Source organism: Monomorium pharaonis, chromosome 6 (assembly GCF_013373865.1).
Source record: "Monomorium pharaonis isolate MP-MQ-018 chromosome 6, ASM1337386v2, whole genome shotgun sequence".
Classification (NCBI taxonomy): domain Eukaryota; kingdom Metazoa; phylum Arthropoda; class Insecta; order Hymenoptera; family Formicidae; genus Monomorium; species Monomorium pharaonis.
The window spans coordinates 1,838,779-1,860,733 of NC_050472.1; the positions used below are offsets into that span (position 1 = coordinate 1,838,779).

Genomic DNA, 21,955 nt, shown 5'->3' on the forward strand with positions numbered 1-21,955 from the left:
AGGCGCACAAAACGATAAAAATCAATTTTTCAATTGTTTATAACAATTACGAAAATGCACGTCCTCTCGCGAATGATCGATCAGTCGATTGTACGTTACGGAAAGATATTTCCAGCCAAATTTGGAGGAAATCGTAATTTGCGTTTAGGCGTAAAGCGCAAAAAACAAATTTTAATAATTAAATTCTGTGTAATAATAAAAATGAATGTAATAATAAAAATAAATTTTAATAATTGTATTTGATAATTGTATAAAAATTATGCGTACAAATGCCTGAAAATTTTCATAAAATTAGATGAAAGAAATTTTTATCAAAAGTTGAAATAACATTTTAAAAAACTGGCTTGTAATAACTTTTATTTCACAAGCGGCGTAATATCACACTCACCTCGGAGTCGATTTCACGGGGGAATAAGAAGCAGGGCGCACAATGGCGGCACAAATACATCCGTAATCTTGGACCGAAAAGAGCGCACGATTCTTGAACTCGCGTCGTATTCTGCGGATAAAATGTACGCTGCCACTGTCAGGACGAATGAATTCGTATTCAGGTGTACCCCGCGGGTGGCCGGCATTAAATATAGCTACTTTTATCAAGGGTGCAATTTATGGCGGCCTTTATGGCCCGGCCTGTGTATAAGTATCGCGTTGCCTTCACACTTCGCTCGCCGAGTGGCGAGCGGGCCGCCGAAAATGGAGCTTCCCGCGGTAAATAACTCTAATGTCTGGCACCCGGAAAGGTTTCTCGGTATCGCCCGAAGGGAGACCTTCGTCGTCGGGGATTCACCGTCTCCCGCGCGTTTTCCCTTTGAGTTCACCTCGCGCCGAGTAACACGTCACATCGCATCAAGACCTTACTTATGTTTACTTGCACGCGAATACCGTAAATCGCATACCGCCTCTCGCAAAGAGTGAATCTTCTTACATATTCCCTAAGAGAATTTACCAGGTAAATCGTAAATCTCATATTTTCAGCGCTTCAAAACGTGTAGACAGACGTTCTGTCCCAGTAATAAATGCAATTTCATGTAGGTTCCCTGGACGCGCTATGGTTAATCGACACATTCGTAAAACGGAGTGAGCGGCAAATTTAGTCAATATTAATATTGAACGTAACAACGTAAAAATACTGAATCTTAGGACCGTAATCGAATTTGTAGCAAACATGTGTTCCGTTCTAGTACGAGCGTACCTTTAATCTTAAGCGGGAGCACAGTAAACTCGCTGTAGGAATAGCGCATACGCACGCTTGTCTGACTTTAACCGGCCGTTCCTGCTCGCCCCCTTCGGAACTACTGTCGGCGCACGTGGCCCGCCTCGTGGAAATTAACGTAAATTCGTAGAGCCGCACGAATTGCTTGCTCAGCGAGTCGACACCTGCGATGAATTATGGTCAAGCACGCTCAAATAACTTGGCGCTCGCAGAGAGTCGCGAGCGGAAGAGACTCTCTTTCTCTCTCGGGATGTTCTTGAAATTAATGTTTCCTGAAATTCGGCCGATCTATTCGCTTAGTAAACGCAGATCGATGACTTTCCTCACATCTCGAAAAATTCAGTCTTGCAAATAGTGATAAAATGCGATTATTAAAGCTTATGTATTTGCAAATAAAATAATTAAAAAATTTATATTATTCGATCGTATTAATGTATCTTTAAAATACATTTTATAAGAAAAATAAAATTATCTTTATTTGATTGACAAAAGTAGCAAGAGGTTTTTTATAAAATTTAATCTGACGCAAGCTTAAATTGCATTGTTTTTCATATAATATTGATATAATTTACTTTGCTTTTTGTAATTACTTGTATGTAAGCAAGAGATTTTTGATATATTGGTTATTTTATTTATTCAAAACGTAAAAGATTTATTTGAACGCATATTAAATGTTACTACATAATATTGAGTTTTTTAAATATTTGATTGTTACGTAGGAATTTGGATTACTGTTTTCACTGTGGATAAATAAATCTTCTACCTGAATTATATTTTATCTATTTACACTGAATTTAACTCCGCTTTTTTCATGTTTAACATTGTTTAAATGACACTCATAATGTCAGGCGTAATTAATCATCGTTACACAGATTACTTCGTGCGTCGTTTTTTTCCAGTCGACGTTTCAATTAAATTTTATCGCCTCCACGTGTCAAGTGATGCGCGTGTAATGTAATAGCGCGGAATACTTCGTAAAACTGTAACGACGATTAAAGTTAATGACAGGCCACCGTGCAATCCGAACAATGGGGGCGAAAACGCGCGCGGAAAGTAGCAGTCAGATAATGTCGCGAGATAGATAGCAATCTGCCGCTTACTTCCCCCTTTTGCTACGAATGTTTGTCAGTTCAGCCTTTGTAATCACTGTTTGCAGAAAGTTGTCACTACCTCTTCCCCAGGTAGGAATGTCCGCGACAAGTTCCGGATAAGAGGCGTCACGCGGAACAAGTTTTGGAACAAGAAGATTACACGCTCGAGCTTTGAAGCCTCAAGAAGGGCAAAAAGATGCGAGAGAGAAAGAGAAAGAGAGAGAGAGAGAGAGAGAGAGAGGAGCGTAGGGTGTGTACGAATAAGAAATATAACGCACATAAGAGGAGACCAGAAGTGAGAGAGAAGCCAGACGAGATAAATGAAGACGGGATCGAAAAGAAAGGGGGAGAGCGTAAATCGGTGGGACTAAATAGAGAAAGAGGTCGTTACTCTATGTCGAGGGTAAATCTCCGCGAGTTAATGACTTGCGAAGTTTTAATTGGTGCGCTATAATGAAACTATGTAATGCGCCGCGCTGCGCGAAATAACGCGAGTAATCTTATTTCCGATACTTCACACTTGAGGTTTTCGGGGCACCGGGGTTTCGAAGTTTCGAAAGATGGACGAATAAAAATTAGAGGGAGAAAGTTCGGACGAGAAGATAAATGAAGATGGAAATGGGAGACAATAAAGTGGTTGAGTGAAATTGTATGGTACAAACGGAGAAAAAGTCCATTCTTTCAGCACCGAGCAAGATGGATGTGTCAGCTCACAATGCATGCTTTACCTGAAAATTGTAACATATCGTTACCGACAAACAGTTGATTGTTTAATTAATTAAGCCACGTAATCCTCTAGCGCGTAATTCTATTGTAACGTTATACTATTATCGCACGTGTAACTGTTAATCCCAAGAGTGTAATACAATGTGTTTAACACCAGGATCGCAGCACGATCTCCGAAAACGCGCAGGATAAACGCAAAATTAAGCAACGTTGAATCTTCTCGTGAACTTTTTCACGACGAGTGATCTCACGTCCTGTACAGACATAAATTACCTGAAATATTATTTAATAAAAATTTTTTCTGTAAATTTAGATTTTACAAAATAGTAATAAAATATTTCGCAAGCGTTAAATCACGTTGAGCAATATCGCATGAGACTTTTCGTTAAGATTTGAAGCGCAATTTATCAATATCCAATTATCAATACAACATATCTATATGACTATACATATCTATAAGCCTGAAATGAAGAACTTTTTAAAGTTCGCTTGAAATTTAACCTTAAAGTGCCACTATGGGTGAATTTCCATCTAGAGACTAATTCACAAATTTTCTATTAAATATAGCAACGCTAGTTAGAACTAAACATTAAAATTTATCTTTATAGTTCAGTAGTTTTATTTTACAGCACATTAAGCAGACATAAAAAAGTAGGAAAAAATGTTAATTATGTGGTCGAATTTTCACTCACAGTTAACGTCCGAAAAATATAAAGCCGCACTCTATAGTTAATTAAGGCGTATGATCTCTTCATCTCCTGAAGCTTAGTTCGCAAAACTAACTCAAAAACTATAAATCCTTTTAGGCAAGCACTCGCTAACAGAAATCGGCTTTGAATCTCGCAAGGGATAACATTATCGTTCCACTCTCCACCGATTCTAGGGCACTCGGTGCGCGGCCGACATGCGAAAGTGCGTGACTAGATGTGCTCCATCATCGTCCAGCGGAGGAAGATCGTCTCTCCGTCTCGTGCGTGATGTTCCAGATACGTAACTTTTTCGATGGTGCGAAACACACGGAAGGAAGAGACATTGAAAGATCTGGAGCACGTGAGATGTCGGAAGAGAAAGGGAGGATAAGGCGAAAACTGCGGAGAATGAGAGGAGGTAAGGGCGAAGCAGGGATGGGACACATGGTATTTACGAAACCAGATAAAGAGTCCCGGCAGACACGTAGGAGAAAAGAAATTGGGCGTCGTATATCGCTCTTCATGCTATCTTACGACGGGACTTGACAGCGAAATTTACTTAGCACCCTTTCCATTCCTCGTTTCGCGAAGCTGCGACAGAACACGGTCACTTGATCGTCGCACCGAGTCAACGAACGTTATTCATAGTCGTTTCTGTTGAGCGAAAATTTCTTGTATATACAGATAAGTATGTTCATACATGTATAAATAAGAAATTGTTACTGAAAGTAAAGAAGTTTTAATCAATGTCGTTTTATGCCTCTCATAAAAAAAGCTTGAATTTAAATAATATTTTAGAAATATATTAATACTATTATAATATCTTTATGATCTCAATATATTTACAATTAATTCATTCAAACACAAATAACTGTGTATGTTTTAAACTAATTTTATCAAATCAAATATATGTATCAATTTTCATGTATTTTACAAACGCAAATATAAAAATGGAAGAACTGGACAAAGTTGGGAAATTTAAAAATATCAAGAGTATTTTTTTGCATATAGTTATCGGATCTATTATATTTATATTTGTTATAAATTTTAGTTTTTATATCGCTGTAAATTTTTTGTTTTAAGTTCCCAGTTTATACTGAAATATCTGTGCAAATGGAACGACACATGTCACTTTCACAAAAACAAGAGCAATAAATTGCTGTTGCTATATTTAAAGCATATTTTTCAAACAAATCTAATTTGTTTCGACCAACACAACTGTTTGCAAGCTGAAGTTTTCCATCATCATCCACATTCGCGCGAATGCACAGATCAAATTTACCTCGTAACAAAAACATCACAATTTTACGAATAAAAGACCAAGAGTTTTGGCGTAATAAGATTCTTCTCTACTGATAAAAATGACACGCGTAATTAAACGCACGATGGAATTCGAGTGTGTCCTAATCCTGAAGAAAATGAAAGCGGATCGCAACGATTCGATTACTTAAGGGAATACAATCTCTGTAAATGATTCCAACGGCGACTCGATACAGTCAGGATACGTTAGAACGCAGTCGCCGCCAGACCTACCCAGCCGTTCGGCTTCCTGATACAATTTGTTGGCGCTCTGGTGACTGGAATTAATCGCTACCGGCAAGTCCTCCGTGGGCCTGCGAAGGAGATTCAGATTAAATCGTTTCTAACACTTTCCGGTTAGCTTTAGGGTTATTCAACCGTATCTCTCAAGCGTTATCCAATATCTTTCCAAGTGTCCAGTAATTTAAGCGCTCATTGTTTTAACAATTCGATCAAAGTTATTATATTAATTTTCTCTTTATATTTAGAATATACAATTATATATATATATATATATACATCATATATACAATATATTTTTTCAATCAGAATTAAAAGTAAATTAAAATTCGAATAATTATCTATTTTTTTGGAGACATACTTTCATCAACATTCTAAAAATAAATGTTATGATATACGTTACGTTAAAATTTCTGTTGCTCTATAATATTCAAAAAATCTCTGGTCATGTTTGCACAAAATATTTTAATTTATCTACCTTCCAACAATTATTGAACCCGTCATGAATGTATACAAATACCATTGGATATTTCGAAATCTCAGAAATTTGCATGCCCGGCAATTAATGGCTCGTCGGCATTAATTTGTAAAACATACTTGACAACTGGGGTTTACTCGCGGAATTTCTTGGGCACGCAGCGCCATCGGTGTTTTGTTAGATTACTTCGGAAGAGATTTCCGAGGGTCGAGGACAGAATCAGGGAATACTATAAGACGATGCCCGACGAAAACCTAGACGAAACACTTCCGGAAACTTAATGTACACGTCAGACTTAGTCGCGCAATTACCGCGCGGTGTTAGCTCGGGCGCAATTTCCTTCGAACATACGCGGGCGTGAGCGCGTTTGGAATAGCAAATTCGTGGCTCCTGGTTACAGGACGGCTTGCAGCCGGCCGGTGGCGAATATTTTACATGATGTAACAGCCATCTGCTACTCGACCGACGCTCAATTAGGATTCCGCCAAACGTGAAGCTGGATTTTACGGTCGTCTGGACAGCTGTGGCGTACGCGAAACCATGCAATCGTGTCAAAACTGTAAGCTCTACCTACATGTGTATTCGTAATTCAACGAATCTCTCGCTATCATACGCTGCATTCTTACTCAAACGGCAAAATCTGAAACTAACATTGTCTTGGGTATCCGGATTTTTATAGAATAGCGAGAAGAAATTTCTGCGTTTAACGAAAAAAAAATAATGTAACGTGCATTCTCTTATATCTGTAGTTAATTTAATTAAGTCTTAGTCTAAATCATTATTTAATATTTCTCAAAATTATCTTCAGAAATTATTTTTAGAAACACAAAATTAATGACATGTATTTTTTATTTAAAAAAAAAAGGAAAATCGTATTTCACATCTTACTTTTATTTATAATCAGTTATTAACTGTGAAGCACCCTAGGTAAAAGAAAAGAAACGTACAAAGAGAAGAATAAAGCTCGGTAGAACTTTGTCCCGGGAGGCCCTAAATAGCCTATAAAAAAGACAAACTTTAGTTTCACGCACTACGAAAAGAATCCACTGCAGGATGTGAATTTCTATCCTGCTAACCTACATTTTACAAGCTACACATTTACGAACGAACACCTTCTACGGAGCCGTTACATTATTTCTAACGAAGCCATTAAAAACTTCCAAGGGAATTCATTACTCGCAATTCTCTTTCTCAGTGATAAATCTTGTTTCCGGAAGTGCGCGACGTACGTCGATTTCGCTCGCTACGGCGAGTCAAAGCGCGAGTGCCGAAACGTCGCAATTGACTTACGTTAAAATTAGGTGAATCACTTCCTCGAGAATATCCTGCTGGGTCCTACGGAAAGGCATCTCCGCGAGCTCGCAGATAGTCCTCAAAAGGCACTGTCTACCGTCCCGCCAGCCGTGTCTAAAGAGTCAACATTGAATCTTACTTTGTAGAACGCTCGACGTTTGCACTCTCTGTCGATCGAATTATCTTTTGTTTTTATTATTATTACATGCGATTACTGTTATTTTTCGGAACAAATTTCTCGCCTGTAACGCACGCCCCTGCACCGTACGCTATCCTAGCGCGCGGAGTAATTGCTTTATGTCCCAATTAATTTATGTTCGAGTTGCCGTCTTTACCCTTGTCGCCCTTTGATCCTGCGGACGGCAACTCCCACTTATGTAGAGTGAAGGCGCGAATGATGTAAATCGAAGGGAGACCTTTGTCGTTGGAAATAGAGTTGGCAGAATTTCGCGCAATTTGGACTGCCAATCGCCGTATACATTTACGTTCTTTTTAATTTAATAATAGTATAATTAATGGTAACACGAATCTAAAGTTAAAAACTTGAATTACTTTTCTGTAAATAATAAATAATGAATATATGTATATGTATTTATCTAAACATCCTGTTTATTAAATAAATTTTGTTAATAAGTCTCAAAAAATCAATAAAGAAAAATAAATTTTATCAGAAATATCATGAATTGATATCGTGAATTGCGTAAACACATAGCGTAAAATAATTTTGATAGCAACATTTTAAAAATATCAACAGTGAGAATTTTTTACAATCTCAACAGTAACACACTTGTGAGATCTTGCTCAAAGTGTGAAATAAAAAAATTAGCGCTTAGCTAAAATATGATTTCAAAAAGCGATCATATGCAACAACCAATAACACTGCAGAAATTAAGAATTAATTATTTATAAATAACCTCGCGCGTCTGTTTACTGACTCATTGGGCAATTTCTCACAGTGATAACACAGCATTTGTTCTCTCGATACAAATTCAAATCTTCTCTGGACTGTCCATTATGCAAACTCGGCGCGACGAGTGAAATTGCGCACTTGTTCCGGAATCGTGCGTACGAGAGTGAACAAAAGAATAGCGGAAAGAGAATAACGAGGGCAACAACTAGCTCGTTTGGCCTCTCGATGGCAGTGTAAGTGCCGCATATATTGAAACCATTGATATATATATCTATCGGAAATTTTATCGTCTGCCTCTTGTTTCACTATCAGCAAATTTAATTAATGCATACACAAAAGACCGGATAAACATTTTAATGATTTCTCCTCGAATTTCCTGCTAAAGAGCTGCGAAGGAAAGTACATTTCGCAGTGGAACTCTTTACGGGAAGACGTACGGGAGCGATTAGCGCAACTTACTCGTCTAAGAGGTTCTCAATGGCGACGTAAGTTTCCTGCAAATCGAGATCCCTGATGTGTCTCGCGGGAATTATCGTCGGTTCGAACTGCGACAAGTTCCACGGCAGAGCGTAGTTGAGTTGAAATCCCGTGGAGAAAGCGATGCCGCCCCTTTTCGTCATCACCACCGGCATCGAGATACCTAGAGTAAACTGTCGAGCAAATATTTCAAGATTATACCTCGAGAAAGGCATTTCAATCACGAGTCAAATGGCACAATTATCCAAAAATTAATTTACTTATCTCACTTTCTTTTTCACATTTTTAATCGAACGATTTCTTTCTCTTAAGCTAGAAATATTAAATATCGCTCAAATTACATAAAAAATTTTCCTAAAATAATTTCATAAAATTTTTTTTAAGCAAAATCATCGCAAGAAATTTTATTTAATATTAATAATTAAGTAAGAGAAAAAGAGAGAATAACTGAATATACTTCTCAGAAAAGGCAGTAATTTATCTCTGACCGAGTTGAACTAGATTTGCTAATTAACGTGCCGGCAACTCGCAAGTAAATATTTAATATAGCTATAGCGGTAGTATTTCGTAGTGAGTCGCGGGTGCCAAATAAAAGTTCTTGTAATAATTAAGTCAGTATGCACACAATCAAATCCATTTAAAGCTTGTATTCGATCGAAACATTATTTCTTCCCATGCATATGTAATGGAATTTTTAATCATCTATTAAAATTAAAGAATTCGAAAGCAGACTGATCTACAAAGCTTCATTGTCTAATTTAAATCTCTATTTAATTAATTTATAATTTAGTTATAACTTTTATTACAACATTTCATTAAAGTCTTATTTTAAAATAATTACGAAATAAATATGCAACAGCATTTATAAAAAGTGCTTTAAAAAAGTGCTAGCATTATAATTAAGTATTATAAAAAAGTTTTAAAATAACAATACAAAATTTTTGTTAAGGCACCCAGGCGAAAAGTAAAGTGAAACGGTAAATTCTCCTTTCGAGATAAGATACACGCATTATAAAAATTTACAGTAAATTTTGAAGATACCTGAAATAAAGTATTCTCGGGGTACAGCAGTATCGCTTGACAACACCAAAAATTCGCCGAGAGACCAACAACGGTTGAGAATACCCAAAAAGGCAGCCACGACATGGCAAGCGTGCTGCAGTGTCGTCGCAGAAGCGTCGTCGGAAAGCACGGCTCGTCGCGGACCGTATCCGATATCCATTTCCCATTCTGTGCTCAAGTAATTCGCGCCGGCCATCGGATCACCGGTCAACGAACCGTGGGCGAATGTTCTCTTGTTCCGGGGCATCGCAGTATTCGACATGTTCGTGGGAACACGTTAATGAGTCCTGGAGTCTCGCGGTCGGGGCGAAACGCGAACGCGCATGCCGCTATTTGCGTCCGGCAAAACCGTACCCGATCCGGAATTACGAGGGGCCGAAAACTTCGGCAGTTTCACAGAGGCGTACTACGGACCGTTCTTCTATTATATGGAATCTCGTTAACGTTGCGCACTTTGAGATTATTGAAGCGGCAAACTGTATCTCAGGATATTACCTTTTGCAGTAACAAGATGGAGGAAAATTATAAGAGAGATTATGGCATTTTATTCAAATATTGTAAAAGTACTCGTCGCATACGTATATATATTACACTGAGAAAAAAAAACAGGTTTTATATTCACATAATTGTGATTGCACTTACTACATACAAATATTTATTTTATTTTTGGCATCAATATCTTGATATTTTTTACATTAATATTTAAAATTATCATAATTTATAGTAAAATTGTTATTTAGTGTAAGTTCATAGTTCATAGAACTATGAATATAAAGTTATTACTAACATACGCAGTATGTATAAATCTATAAAAATAGAACTCCTAACCATCATTATTTTACCATGCAATTATAGTCATGCAAATATCAAATGCTTTTCTCTCAATGTATTTTGTTGAAAGTTATTTCTTCACGTATACGCGCAGATAAGCCTCCGTGTATCCTCATGGAATATGTATTCCCCTGAAACACGTGGCCTCCTAAGAGAGTACAAACGCCGTAAGCGAAACAAGTCAACGCTTCGGTTGACGTTAAAAAAAAAACGATCTTTCATTGTGTGCACCAAGAGGAGGCGGAGGCGAAAATCCGCTCCGCGATCAAACGTGGCGGACGCCTACATACATGCATGTGACGCACAGAAAGAAAGGGATTTATGCGAACAATGGATACAAGCGTGCATTAAGCCGGCGACGTTGCGGCCGTCGAAGCGCCGGCGACGCCGGCCGAACGATTCATCGGCGTATCAGTTTAATCCCGGCAAGCGCGATAGCGTTGTAAATCCAATAATTGCCCGTCTTACCCGTTAAGCAGCTTTAATTAATTCCGTTTCCGTACCGGCGGCGGATTAACGGCCGAAGTTGAATTAAAATCTCATCTGGAGCAAAAGTCCGGCCCACAGCCGTTACGTTTACCTTCACGTCTTCCCATATCCGGTATCGTATCTATGTCATTAACGGCGTTAGCTTTATAATCTATCGTGTTGTTGATTGTTAACAATTATGATTACTATACCCTTAAATCGAAAATTCTAACGTCGCTAATGTCAAATAAATGTTTTATAGCTAAAAAGAGAGATAATTTTTTTTCAACGATCGTCAATAATCTACTTGCGGATGTATTGAAAAGAATCATAAGATAGATGTAATAGGAGGGATACTCGATGTAGTACCATTAATCGGAAATGATGGCGGTGGAAATCTCTGATCCGAGAAAACTGCTCCGAGAAAATTGCGCCTGCCGGAACGTTTCGTGGAGGTAAAGCCTCGTTGATTGGAAATGCACTGTTAAATTGAAACTTGTATCGGATCGATGTTCACTCAAGGGAAATAACAACCGCATCCTTTGTGCCCGGAAGTCGGGGACCGTGTCGATTTTAATAATACCATTTCGCTAAGATAAGTGTCAGCGCGCCATTGAGCACCTCCAAACTACTTTGAAGATCGACCTCTCTCTTCACAAACAGAAATAAAAAGGGGAGGGGAGAATATTTTCAATACATTTATACATGCAATTACGTAACTTCTTGCGCAATATGCACCCGAGCCGAATAAGATCCATTTTTGAACTTACAATTCATAAGGCTGTTTACACACCAATGCATTTCAGGTATATTTTATAAAGCAAACTTTAATAAAAGATAACGAAGAGGAGATTCACTCTCTTCGTCACTCACAAGCGCTTATCAGCTTCTGTATAGTAGAACACACCGTGTGTTCGAGAGTTACAGAATCGTGGACAAATTGCAGGTTTGAGAATCGAGCTGCGCGCAAAGCGAATGGCCGGATATCCCAGCTACACAATTGCCACGGATGTCCATTATACAGATTGCGACGGATGTTCGCACTAGTTGGATATCCGTAGTTATACAGCCGCGCCGTAATCTCGCCGCGATTCGTTAAGATCTACGAGGCATGAAACATAGTTTACACGCGCGGCGGAATGTCGGTGTCGTCTAACAGTCGCGTGAATTATGAACTACGCGCGCACGAGGGAATGTCACTGAGTATCCTAGGTAAATCCGTGCCGAGATATTCAAATGTTCTCGTCCTCGCGACTGAATAATTGGATGATTCGCGTTATGAAAAAGTTTTTATATTCTGCAGGGATATTCCGTAAAAAACAAAAGTATAATCGAAAATGCAAAGGGACGGGGAAACATTTCTGATAGACGCCCGGATGTTGCTTTAAAAAACTCGACCGAGAATTGATTTTAGAAAATTACATTATCGTGAGTTATTCCGCGAAATAATACGTGAATTGTTACTTCATCTATAATTTACCGCTTATAAAATATGAGCTGTTCAATATTTTGATCCGGTTTATATCATTACCAAGATACACACCGGTCGGACACTTACGTATTCCGTGAATCTGAAATCTGCCGCTACACATACGCTACACATACGACGTTGCACCATTTAGTTTGCGCTTTCATGTGCAGTAACATACACGCGATCTGCAAAGCCCTCAAAATGAGTTGGGCGGACGACATACAACAACTTCGTTTCGGCAACAACCCCTTTGTAGACGTGAAAAAGGCGCAATATACATTCCGTGCTGCCTGCCTGTATAACGGACCGCCGGACGAAACGACGGGGGAAAGTTAACCGAGTATAAAAGGGATAAGCAATATCCCTTTATTCGTTTGCTTCCTGCACCACCAACGGAAAGACACGACGGAAAACTGGAATTGCACAGCCAGCTGAATTCTCTCTGTAATTGATTTCGCGAAAGAGAGAGAGAGAGAGAGAGAGAGAGAGAGAGAGAGAGAGAGAGAGAGAGAGAGAGAGGGAGAGAGAGAGATGATATACGTTTAAAAGAAAAAGAGTAGCTTGCCCGAGTTTTCCTTTGATAAACTCGAACTGACATCACGTCACTCGAGATCTGCCAGACTCTTTACAACAGTATATACAGCATTATTAAATACCTGATGATATCAAATAAAGTCGCAGTACATAATTATATGTATACACAAAAAGAACAATTTTACTACAGCATCTAAAAATTTAGTTAAATATACACATCAAATGTACACATCAAAAAATAATTTTATATTGAATCGTCAAAATAATTATATATATAGGACGCTCAAGCATGATAATGTTGCTGCAAAAACTTTTGACGTCCTGCAACCAGCTTATACCTTTACGTCCAATATAATGTTTTTAATGATTCGATATAATTATTTTCAGATATTTCAAATTGTGTAGTCAGCAATCATTATTTCCATGCAGGTACACAACATAAAATTCAAAATATTTTATTTTTAATCTTGGTGTGATAAAGTATGCTTTCAATACGTAGTAAATTTTCAAATTACGTATAATAAATTCAAAAATTGCTTTTTTTATTTTTACATCGCTATTTATCTTTATTTTGTTATTTAATAAATAACTGCAACAATAGAAAAAAAGAGAGAAAGAGATTATATCATTGATTTTAAATGTTTGTATGTATTCGGCAGTCAAATGTTATTCAATAAATAATAAATAATTGATAAAACTTGGCAATACACTATCAATTTAGTAATAAGATAATTTATCATTTTGTTTATGGTTAAGTAAATTAACAATCCTTCCAATATTGAGTGATACTATTGGATATCGACTATCAATTAAACGTAAAGTGTTTTTCTAATATTATAAATGCGATATATATTATAATACATATATAGTGAAGCAAAAACTTGGCGTGCCCGGGTTGTTAAAACGCAATAAACTATTAATTTATACAATAAAAGTATGGAAATTATTTGTATAAATAAAGTAATGCAAAAATGATAACATATCAAACATTTTACAAATAAAAAATGTGTCAAGTACATAAACGCATTTAAAAATGGGACGAGATCAATTAGTCAAATATATTTGAAAAACAGACTTAGAAAAATCTTATAAAATCTATCAAAAAATTAATTAAAAAATGTAAATGTTATCAATAATAACAGATAATAATGTAGAAACTGATGGATAGTAAAACAAAACCAAAGCCACATTAATCGTATTTTTGTATATACTTACTAATATCAATAACATATAAAGTCTTGGAAATATAAAAAAATGCGACCTGGGCACGCCAGGTTTTTACTTTACTATAATCCCGTTAGTTGATTTTAATTATTTAATTATTTGAGCATCAAGCCCGTTTATTACTAAATATTTCAATAAAAAGTTATAATAAATAAATTTTGTATAATAAATATTCTTATATTTGGCGCATTAATTTTATAATTTTATATCATTATTTTTTTAGGGAAGACAATAAGACAATAAAACAATAGGACAAAAGCAATTTACATAAAATAATGTTTTTTTTCTTAGGGGCGCACATACACACACTTTGCGTCTTTTTTTACTTAAAAAAAAAAAAAAATTTAATACAATAACATAGGCTGTTGCAGTATCAACATTATGATTCAATCGAGACCTTTGTACTTGCATTAATATTATATTAAGTATATATTTTCTATTGGCATCTCGCAACAAGACAATTTATTAAATCATAGTAATTTACTTTTTTCTCAATTAAGGCAAAGGGCAGAGGGAGTCAAAACAAGGCTTAACTACGAATCTTTTGTAAAATAATTGATGTATATTCTAACACTTACATGCCTATCAAAATACTACATTTAATTTATATTTAGTTATTAATTAATTTTAATTTTGTTATAAAATTCTAACGGTGAGAAACAAACATGGAATTCAACTAAAAAAACTTGATATTAAGTGTATCGACTTTTTATATAAAATCGATTATAAAATGAGCAACAAAAAATCATAAAATGCAGCTAATGTCAGAAAAACAATTACGAAGCAACAAAATTTGATTTAAATATATCATTATGTCATCTGGCTGAACAAAATTTAAAGTAAAATTTATTTTCATAACAAAAAATGGATATTACAACCAATACAAATCTTTATTAAAATTATAAGATAATATAATGGATTTTGTACAAGCTAGAGATCAGGTATTTTAACTTCAATTATCTTGATTTTTTATAATTAAAAAATGTAATTTTAATTCTGCATGTCTCTCTCTCTCTCTCTCTCTCTCTCTCTCTCTCTCTTTCTCTCTCTCTCTTTTCTCTGCTCAAATTATTGATTATTTAGAATCAAATTTTAGATTTTAGAGTTTTTAGACTATTAACAATAAATTTTAACAATGTAAACCCTGAATTTATTACAACAAAGTAATGATGCAAACTTGTAAATCTTATCAATATTATAAGAAATAATTGCTTCTTACTATGCAAACTTTAATTTTTTAATTAAAAATTTATTTAAAAATAATTGACTTTTTTAATAACACAACTCTTTTTTACTCTGACAGCTTTCTTCTAAAATCTATTTTTTTATCAATATGTTTTATTTTTTTATTACAAGTATTATTTATTTTATTTTTTTATATTTATGTACTTTACCTAAATTTCCGCATTTCTTTCAAGATTTTAGATTTTTTCAAAATGTTTAGAAAATTTTTTTTTATGTTTATAAAATAAATTGTATAATAATCTGTTTTAGATATATAGAAGCTGACACTTAACAAAGACGAAATAAACATTAAAACTGAAGAAAACTATAATTTAATAATGGACACACGATTCTTTAAATTTTAACATTAAATAATCAAAAATAACTAATACAGTTAAGAAAACGCAATAGAGAGATGCATAAAATTCAATTAATCAGTAATTATTCTAATTATAAAAATCAGAACAAAATGCACAAAATTAAATATGTAAAAGACATTATACAAGATTTGGAAAACTATGGACCAGCTAGTTTAATACATATTGCTATTTTGAGTAACATAATTAAAAGACCCATTAATATATGGAATGCTAATGGTAGTTTAAATAAGACCATCGGAAAACAAAAATTGGGACAATCTGTAGATATTGAATATCATGCAAACAGTTCGGAACAAATTGGTAAGTTATTAATTAAATAACTTCAAAAAAAATGTGTAAAATTGTTTTGATATATAAAATTTTATAATTAAATTAAAAATTGTTTTAATTTAAAACAGTTACGTTTTAATTCAATTAAAATATAATAAAAAAAAAAAAAAATTTATCTTCTATCTCAAAACAAACTTTTTATCACAAGTCTTTTTTTTTACATTAATTATTATGTAAAAAATGACTGAAACTACGTAGCCATATCCACTTTTTGAGAGAATAATACGCTATTTTCGATTCGCATTCGTGTTACATTTACAATTAAAGATATGCTGTATTTCAATGTTTTATTGTACTTTGTGTTTACAAGAATTTTATATATATTATTGTTAAATGATGTTTACGCAAATTTTTTTTACTAGATTATATAAACATTAAAATTACTAAAAATTGAGTAATAATATTCAACCAACAATACAAAAAAAATTAAATTTTAAAGTTAAAATTTTAAAAAATTTTAAATAGAAGATTAAATTAACAACACACACAAACACACAAGCACGCACGCACGCACGCACATGATAAATTAACACCAATTATTGTAAAACAGGGTTATGAGTTCACGCATAAAATATAAATAATCTAAATTCTGTGTAAGAAAACTTTAAACTATAATGTATAAAATGTCATTTATGTAAACTATAGAAGAAATATCGAATAATACAATAGGTAATAAAAAGTTTTTAAGTTGACAACTTTTATATTTGTAAAATTTAACCATTACGTCTTATTTAATCTCACTTTTAAGGAGATGATAAAGTTGTCCTGTTTTAATAATTATAATTTTATTTCTTATTAATATTTTAATTGCATTTACAGAATTAAAAATCTTTCTCCAGAATTAAAGTATACATAATATCAATGCGGGGCCGTAACGATTTTGTAAGAAAAACCACAAAAAAATTTTAAAATTGTCGGCTTCTAGCGTCAACTCGTAACAAAATATGTTTGATGTAAAAATTTTGATCCTTGTACGCACAAATCAAGCCTAATCCCAAGTGGAGCAAACATTTAGGAACAATATTACGGTTTTAGATTGAGCGTAGGCGTTCTAATAAAAAAGTTTAATGAGTACGAACATTTCGTGTCTAAAAAGAGCAATCTAAAACAATTTTGTAAATTCTCAGTAGGAAATTTATTTCATAAGCTGATATTAATACAATACATAAACTTTAATTCTGTAAAAGAATTTTCAAATCTATAAAAAAAATACATACAAAATTGTGTTAATAACATGCACGAATGACTCTACATTATCGAACTCAATCAAGTTTGACGAGCAGTTTAGCATCCTCTAAAAAGCCTAAACACAATGCCAGGCAACAGGCAATAGGAACAGAAATAATGAAAGAGAGAAAGAATCTTTATCTCTTTCTTTATTTTTTGTTTCTATTGCTTGTTGCCTGGCATTGTGTGATGGCCTTAAGAATACGCGTGGATGATAACGTGCGGCAAGAAACGCAAAAAAAGTATCTCTGATAATTATTGTACTTACTCTGTACGTTACAATCTTTTTGTACTGCACAAACTTCGAAATTTTTCCACTTCACTAGTAAACATTAATAAATCGGCAGCCTCGTATATAACGTTTCACATCAAAGTAATCAGTAGAAGAAATATGGTCGCGAATAGGGACATTAACTCTTATTAAATTTTTTTAAGTTGACATTTTACACGTAAAAGTTTTAAATATATTTTAATTTCTATCTAAACTTTTTTAAATCCTTTTCTAGGTCACTGGACCCTAAGAGGTAGCAAAGATCCCGATAACGTTATTATTGATTTAAACAGCTGCCTGTTTTCGGTGATCGGTTCTCAAATCGGGCAGAATCCATTAAAACTTCGTAAGTGGACTGTGTTAAAACTAAAAGACAATTTTCAGAATTTGGCCAAATGGTTAGATAAAATTCAGTGGAAGGGGGATGCAGGAGTATTCCTTATGATTGGCGGAGTAAACGGACACGGACCTGAAAGTCCGAGAAAAAGTCCCGGAAAAAAAAGTCCAAAAAAAAGTCCCGGAAAAGAAAGTCCGAAAAAAAGTCCCGAAGAAGAAAGGTACTCAGAAAGGTACCCAAAATACAGCACAAAAGAAAAAGCTAGAGATATTCTGAATAATTCAGAAGGTCAATTAAGCGAAGGTGGTGATGAGAAAAACAGTTTGACAATAGGTCATTCTAGAACGCAGCATGTCGTAGGAGGAAAATATGGAGGTGTCGAAACTTGGACTAGGAATAACCCACATATGGGAAAATTTGCTTTTCTGACAGAAGAAGACCAAGATTATGTCACTCATAGAGCATTGCTATCAAAATCGGGTCAAGAAGCACTACATAAACTTAACGATGCCATTGAACTTACAGTATGGATACCTGTTTCAGAATTAGTAGAACCACATATCCCATTTCCTCAAGCAAGCCGGTGGTATAACGGAATAGAACTACATGGTTTAGAAGACATCGACTGTGTCATTATGCTTTTAAGACATCAGAAAGATAAACAAAACAAGATAGATGAAGAGCCTCTTATAGTTTATATTAGTCCACGCACAGGTACAAGACTAAGGTACTCATCATCCAACACGGAAAGAGACGCTCAAAGAATTTTAAATGATTCAGAAGGCAAATTAAGCGCACCGGTTAAAATTAAAGGTAAAGAAGATGAAGATGAAGATAAAGATGAAAATCGAGGCCATTCTAGACAAAGGCATGTCGTAGAAACAAGATATCAAGGTGTCAAAGCTTGGACTAAAGAAAATCCATGTGTATCAAGATCTGCTTTTCAGACAGAAGAAGACCAAGACTATGTCACTCATAGAGCATTGCTATCAGAAAAGGGTCGACGAGCACTATATCACCTTTACGAGTACGATGAAACGGTATTAAACGTACACGTTAACGACATGAAAGAGGAAGGTGTCTCATTTCCTAAAGGATCCCATTGGCATAAGGGAATACAACTAGATGATAACAAAGATATCCGATCTGTCCAAATGTTTTTAAGACATCATGCAGATAAACGAGAAGAGAAAAATGCAGAGCCTTTCATATTAACTGTTTTCCCGATCTTTAAAAATGTAAAACAAGTGACATGTACACGTAAGGAATCCAGAATGATTAAAAAAATAAAACAAGCTAAAGAAGATACTCGTAAAAGGGCCCTTCCAACTACATCTAAAACTGCATCTGCAACTACATCTGAAACTGTTTCTAAAACTCCTAAAATTGCTCTTAAATCTGCTACTAGAACTATTCCTAAAACTATTAAAATTGCTCTTACAACTGCCTCTGCAACTACATCTAAAGCTGCTTCTAAAACTCCTCCTAAAATTGCTCTTAAATCTGCTACTGGAACTATTCCTAAAACTACTAAAACTGTTTCTAAAACTATCTCTGCAACTACATATAAAACTCCTTCTAAAACTCCTTCTAAAAGTGCTCTTAAATCTGCTCCTAAAACTACTTCTAAAATTACTTCTAAAACTGCTTCTTAATTACTCCTAATACTGCTTTTTAAACTGCTCCTAAAACTACACTTAAAATAATAGAAATAAGGAAAAGTACTAAGGAGCTCCGAGTGACGAGCGGATTGCAACGGTGGCACTTGTAAGCGGGGCATGATATCACGCGGCACCTGTCAAAATACACATACATATAAAAATGCACATATAATACACGTGTAATACATATAAAATATAAAACACGTATATTTAAACAAATATAAAATCCCATTGGTATGAAATTATATTATATTTATTTAATAATTTATGGCATTTTTTTACAAGTTTTATGTGTCGTAGTCAAAAAGGCACTAACGCTAAGGAGCAGACCGCATCATGATATGCAATAACTGTATGTGATTTATCAATGATGATCATTATAAAAAAATAATACGGGTCAAAAGTAAAATGACATATAAGAAGCATTTTTATTTGTACAACCTTACTTTTATCCTTACCTCTACAACCGTACAATTAAACGCAAAAATTGCACAAATAAACGTAAAGTATTAAACCGTTTAATAATGAATGTAATATATTGATTATAAAATTGATTAATTTTAAAATATAAAAAAATAAAATGTATTAATAAAATAAGCAATAAAATTGGGAACAGCCAAGTGAGCAAAAAGATCATATCCTTTTATTATTAAGAAAATAATAAAGAAAACTGATTACAAAATAATGTATAAATTTGTACACGGAAAAAAGTTTGGCACTACTGCTGCATCATAGGTGGTAGTACAGCGCCACCTCGTATTTAGGACTACAGAGTGCCAGTTTTGGGTAACTGGCAGCACTAAGCGCCGGGAGAACTGTTCTCCCCACCCTGATGGGGCAACCACTGCACTTTAAGGTTAGGAATGCTGCGGTGCGAGATTGGGACAGCAGGGCTCCCGATTGGGACAGCAGGGCTCCCAAACTGAGAGAACTGCCGTGCCAAAGAGAAGTACAACAGCGCACTCTCATTTCGTACAGCTGTTACACTAGTTGGTGCTTCTGTAGTGCCAAACTTTTTTCCGTGTATAAAAGCAAAATTTTTGAAAGGTCGCCAGTAATAATTTCCAAAAATTTTTAATCGCTTTCTTCCGCCTGTGTGAAGTTAGCACCGCATCTTTCAAAATCGTAAGTTTTATCAAGAGTACTATTTGCACCCCAAAGAGTACTAGAGTTCCTGATAGGCATTAGCAAGAGTACCGCCGAAATACTTAGAGAAATTGCAATTTGAAAATATGAGGTGCTAACTTCCCGTGGCACCGCAACATGAAAAATATATTGTTTTAAAGATCCTATCTTAAAGTACTCGAAAAGTACTACAGTTCCTGATACATTTTAACAATAGTACCAACCGCCAAATATTATAAAAAAATTATTGAAATTTGGAGATGGCACCGCAAAATAAAAAAAATATTGTTTTAATGATCCCATCTTAAAGTACTCAAAAAGTACTAGAGTTCCTGATACATTTTAACAATAGTACCAACCGCCAAATGTTTTAAAAAAATTATTGAAATTTGGGGATGGCACCGCAAAATTAAAAAATCATTCTTTTAATGATCCTATCTTAAAGTACTCGAAAAGTACTAGAGTTCCTGATACATTTTAATAATAGTACCAACTAATAAATACTGAAAAAAAAATTTTTTTAAGATTCCAGTCTATCTTTCATAAAAGTGGCCGTAACTCCTTTGCCTTTAATTTCACAGCTTTGTGCCTTAATAACTTTTGAAAGTACTCGCTGGGGTGCCAAAAGTACTCCAATCAAAACCCGGAAATTGTAAAAAAATTTATATATATATATACATGAATACAAGTTTTTGGAAAAAATAGATTGATATATAACGTACAATTTGCCGACCTTTTAAAGGTTGAGGTACAAAGCTATAAAATCAAAAACAAAAAAGTTACGGTCACTTTTAATTATGTTAAGTCCTCGAAAGAGATACAATTTTTTTACAATTTCCGGGTTCTGACTGGAGTACTTTTGGCACCCCAGCGAGTACTTTTGAAAGTTATTAAGGCACAAAGCTGTGAAACTTGACGCAAAGGAGTTACGGCCACTTTTAGATACAGTCAGTCCTCCAAAGAGGTGAAATTTTTTTACAATTTCCGGGTTTTGATTGGAGTACTTTTGGCACCCCAGCGAGTACTTTCGAAAGTTATTAAGGCACAAAGCTGTGAAACTTGACGCAAAGGAGTTACGGTCACTTTTAGATACAGTTAGTCCTCCAGAGAGGTGAAATTTTTTTACAATTTCCGGGTTTTGATTGGAGTACTTTTGGCACCCCAGCGAGTACTTTCGAAAGTTATTAAGGCACAAAGCTGTGAAATTAAAGGCAAAGGAGTTACGGCCACTTTTATGAAAGATAGGCTGTAATCTTAAAAAAATTTTTTTTTCAGTATTTATTAATTGGTATGTTGTACCCCTCGTTGTGAGTACGATTTTGGGATCGCTGCCAGAGATCTCGCGAGGAAGGTATTTCGTCACATACACCGTTATTTGTCTTGAACACTTTTAT

General features: G+C 34.8%; 2 protein-coding genes across 2 annotated transcripts; one reads left to right on the plus strand and one right to left on the minus strand.

Annotated features, from left to right (window-relative positions):
* Positions 1 to 4,762: 4,762 nt before the first annotated feature.
* LOC105832815 lies at positions 4,763 to 14,147 on the minus strand. The gene is made up of 4 exons (XM_012674084.3): positions 9,458 to 14,147; positions 8,399 to 8,589; positions 7,027 to 7,143; positions 4,763 to 5,332 (listed from the first exon to the last, which is right to left on the minus strand). Exons 1-4 carry the CDS (start codon positions 9,560 to 9,562, stop codon positions 5,167 to 5,169), a joined length of 579 nt encoding a protein of 192 aa, XP_012529538.1. The 5' UTR covers positions 9,563 to 14,147; the 3' UTR covers positions 4,763 to 5,166.
* Positions 14,148 to 14,460: 313 nt separating this feature from the next.
* On the plus strand, positions 14,461 to 20,608 carry LOC118646200. The gene is made up of 3 exons (XM_036288579.1): positions 14,461 to 14,947; positions 15,501 to 15,910; positions 17,674 to 20,608. The coding sequence occupies exons 2-3, from the start codon at positions 15,646 to 15,648 to the stop codon at positions 19,428 to 19,430; spliced, it is 2,022 nt and encodes a 673-aa protein (XP_036144472.1). The 5' UTR covers positions 14,461 to 14,947; positions 15,501 to 15,645; the 3' UTR covers positions 19,431 to 20,608.
* Positions 20,609 to 21,955: the final 1,347 nt, after the last annotated feature.